Source organism: Nanorana parkeri, unplaced genomic scaffold (genome assembly GCF_000935625.1).
Source record: "Nanorana parkeri isolate BGI_ZX_2015 unplaced genomic scaffold, ASM93562v1 scaffold1592, whole genome shotgun sequence".
Taxonomy (NCBI): Eukaryota; Metazoa; Chordata; class Amphibia; order Anura; family Dicroglossidae; genus Nanorana; species Nanorana parkeri.
The window spans coordinates 158,951-161,880 of record NW_017307860.1 but is presented as its reverse complement, the minus strand read 5'-3'; the positions used below and the strand labels follow the sequence as shown (position 1 = coordinate 161,880).

General features: G+C 49.8%; 1 protein-coding gene across 1 annotated transcript in view; it reads right to left on the bottom strand.

Annotated features, from left to right (window-relative positions):
• VWA2 (von Willebrand factor A domain containing 2) overlaps nt 1–2,930 on the bottom strand; it is a 29,040-nt gene that overhangs the window by 5,089 nt on the left and 21,021 nt on the right. Inside the window, exons 11-12 of the mRNA XM_018570758.1 lie at nt 1,914–2,021; nt 875–1,453 (exon numbers count right to left, since the gene is read on the bottom strand). Coding sequence (XP_018426260.1) covers nt 875–1,453; nt 1,914–2,021 — 687 coding nt within the window. The remainder of the gene's footprint in view (nt 1–874; nt 1,454–1,913; nt 2,022–2,930) is intronic.

Below are 2,930 nucleotides of genomic sequence, written 5' to 3'. Positions count from 1 at the left end.
GCGCGCAATTTTAAAGCTTGACATGTTTGGTGTCTATTTACCCGACGTGACCCGATCTTTTATATTTTACCAAAAAACTGGGTAATAATAAATGTTTCCTAACATAATGTTAAAAAAAACTTTTTTTTCCCCAAATTTTCTGTAATTTTTCCTAATTATAGTAAAAAATAAAAAACCCAGTGGTGATTAAATACCACCGAAATAAAGCTCTATCTGTCCCCAAAAAATGGTATAAAATTCATTTCAGTACAGCGTTGCGTGACGGAATAAACGTCAGTCAAAGTACCGCAGCGCTGAATACTGAAAAATGGCCTGGCCAGGAAGGGGGTCTAAACACCTGGTCTTGAAGTGGTTAAAAAGAAACTATAATTTATTTATTTTTTTTACTTGTCAGGTCGCTTTAACTGACATCATATGCAGAGAGAAGCTCCTCCCTTTGATCTGCAGACGAATGAAACAAATAAGGTAGAAAAGTAACAATGTTCCTTTGTATCAGGTGTCTGAACAATGTTTATAAGCACCGGGTCCGAAGCTATTACAGCGGCTGTATCTACACAGCAACTCCCGGCTGTCATTTTGACAGTCGTGAATTGTCGGCAAGTACGAGGGGAGAGCAGCAGCAGGGCAGAAGTTCCGGGACGTACCACATGTACCCCACATGTACTCCGCCTGGCACCTGGAACTGCATGTCCTGGGTGTCAGGAGATAGGAATTTCACACCCCTGCTGCCCCTCTACTCCCTGCTGCCCCAAGGCCGGGCCTCGGGTTGGCCTTGTGAGAAATCCGGTCCCGAGTACGTCCGGTGTCCACAACCGGTTACTGGTCTCTGGTCCAAATAGAAAATAAAACCTACCCCCCATTTCAGTTTCCTCACCTGGGGAGTCGATGCTGCAGATCCTCTTCTGCAGTTGCGGTAGCTGGTTGAAGAGTTCCTGGGGGCTGTCGTATGTTATCAGATTGTGCGGATTGGCCACAATTTCAGCCATTTCCTCTTTACTCGTCTCGCTGGAGACACCAATGAGGAAGACCTCGTGGTCCCTGGCATACCCGGCCGGCTCGGCCACAGCATCCTGAGACACGGATCCGGTGAGAAGCACCACAACGCGAGGCAGGTCGTCCCGGATATCGGAAAAGGCCGGCGTGCTCTTGAATCCGTGCTGTGTGACGTAACGCAGCGCTTTCCCCGTGTACAGCCCCCCTCCCATGAACTGCATGGAGTCCACCGACGTCAGCAGCTCCGCAATGTTCTCGTATTCGCTGATCTTCACCACCATCTGCACCTCGCCGCTGTACTGGGCCACGCCCACATTGACCGGAGAGTCGTCGGACAGCGAGGCCTGGACGAAGCGCTTGAGGAAAGACTTGTGGCGCATGAAGGTCTCCAGGGACGAAGTGGACGAGCTGTCCAGCAGGAACAGGAGATCGATATAACACTCCAGACTCAACTTCGGGGCTGAAATAAAGACAGAGCTAATATGAGGGGAGCACCTAGACACTGGGGGGGAGCACCTAGACACTGGGGGGGAGCACCTAGACACCGGGGGGAGCACCTAGACACTGGGGGGAATTGGCATGAGGAAAAAATTGACATGTGGGGGACTATTTATTAGGCATTAGGCCAGGAGGTATTCACACGTCTCATTCCATTATACATAAGAGGAATATTCTTCATTTATAGTGGGCTGGAACATGCAAATCATACATTTCACCCCATTGGCAGTACGTCCAGAAACTGCATTTCATAGAGCAATTCATTCCAAACTGCATACAGCTGGTTCCGGCTCGCATGTAATAACTTTTATAAACATCACCAGCTGAAAGCGGAGTGCTCCTTAAAATGACAACTATGAGAAGGAAAAGGTAACACACGAATCTAGATAAAGGAGAAAAACACAACAGAGCTCTCATCTCACCACACTCCGAATCGCCCCCGAAGCCGACAGGACAAACGCAGTGATACTTGTCTGCTCCCTCCGGGATGCAGGTCCCTCCGTTCTTACATGGCTGAGAGTCACACGGGTCTGCAGGGAACAAGTGTTACATGTAGATAAGCCAGAGACATTGCCGGGCGCTATGGAAGCATCCATTGTCCCATCGTTACTGGGGCGCTCTTGTGGCTGCCCAACTACTAGTCAGACGGCTTTAGCTCAGGGGTGGTCATAGGTGAACATACGGGGGGGCCTCAAGTGTGGCCCGTGATGTCTCCTGAGTGCCATCCAATAGTTTAGTACGGTCACCAGGACGGGAAGTTACAGACAGGGACACAAATATTGTCAAAAATCCTTCCTCACTCTGCTACAAATGTCTTTTTGCTTGCAGGCCCCTTGGTAGATAGTTAATGAGGGTCAGGTGTGCACAGCGAAGACATAAGCTGCAGTACTGAGCCAGCAGGTAGCAAAGGTTCAAAGCTGATTGCTACAGTAAAGGTGCCCATACACCTTGTGATTATCGTACGATAATCGCGAGGTGTATGGAAGGCGTGCGACCGCTTCTACTGTACGGTCGCACGTCTTCTGTCGAACCAGCAGGCTAGAAAACCCGCCGGGAATCGTACGCTTTTCGGCGGGTTAGTGGCGTGCTCGTTCGACAACTGCAGAACGGGCCGGTGTGCGCACGCGCACACACTGCCCGTTCAGCATTGCGGTCATCGGAAGCCCGCCCCTCAGCGGGGAGGGCTTTTTGATGATCGCAAGTACCATCTGCCTGTCCAAGGCGGGCAGATCGTACGAGCTTTTAATTAGCTTACGACCATCGCAAGACAAAAGTCTTGCGATGGTGGTAAGGTGTATGGGCACCTTAGCACATTATATTCAGCAAACAAAAAACAGTAAGCAGCTGCGAACTAATTATACACCAGCAACCCACATACTGTCCTCAGGCTTCAGAACACCCCTGAACAAGGCATCAGCTATTGTAAAAGGGAAACAGTC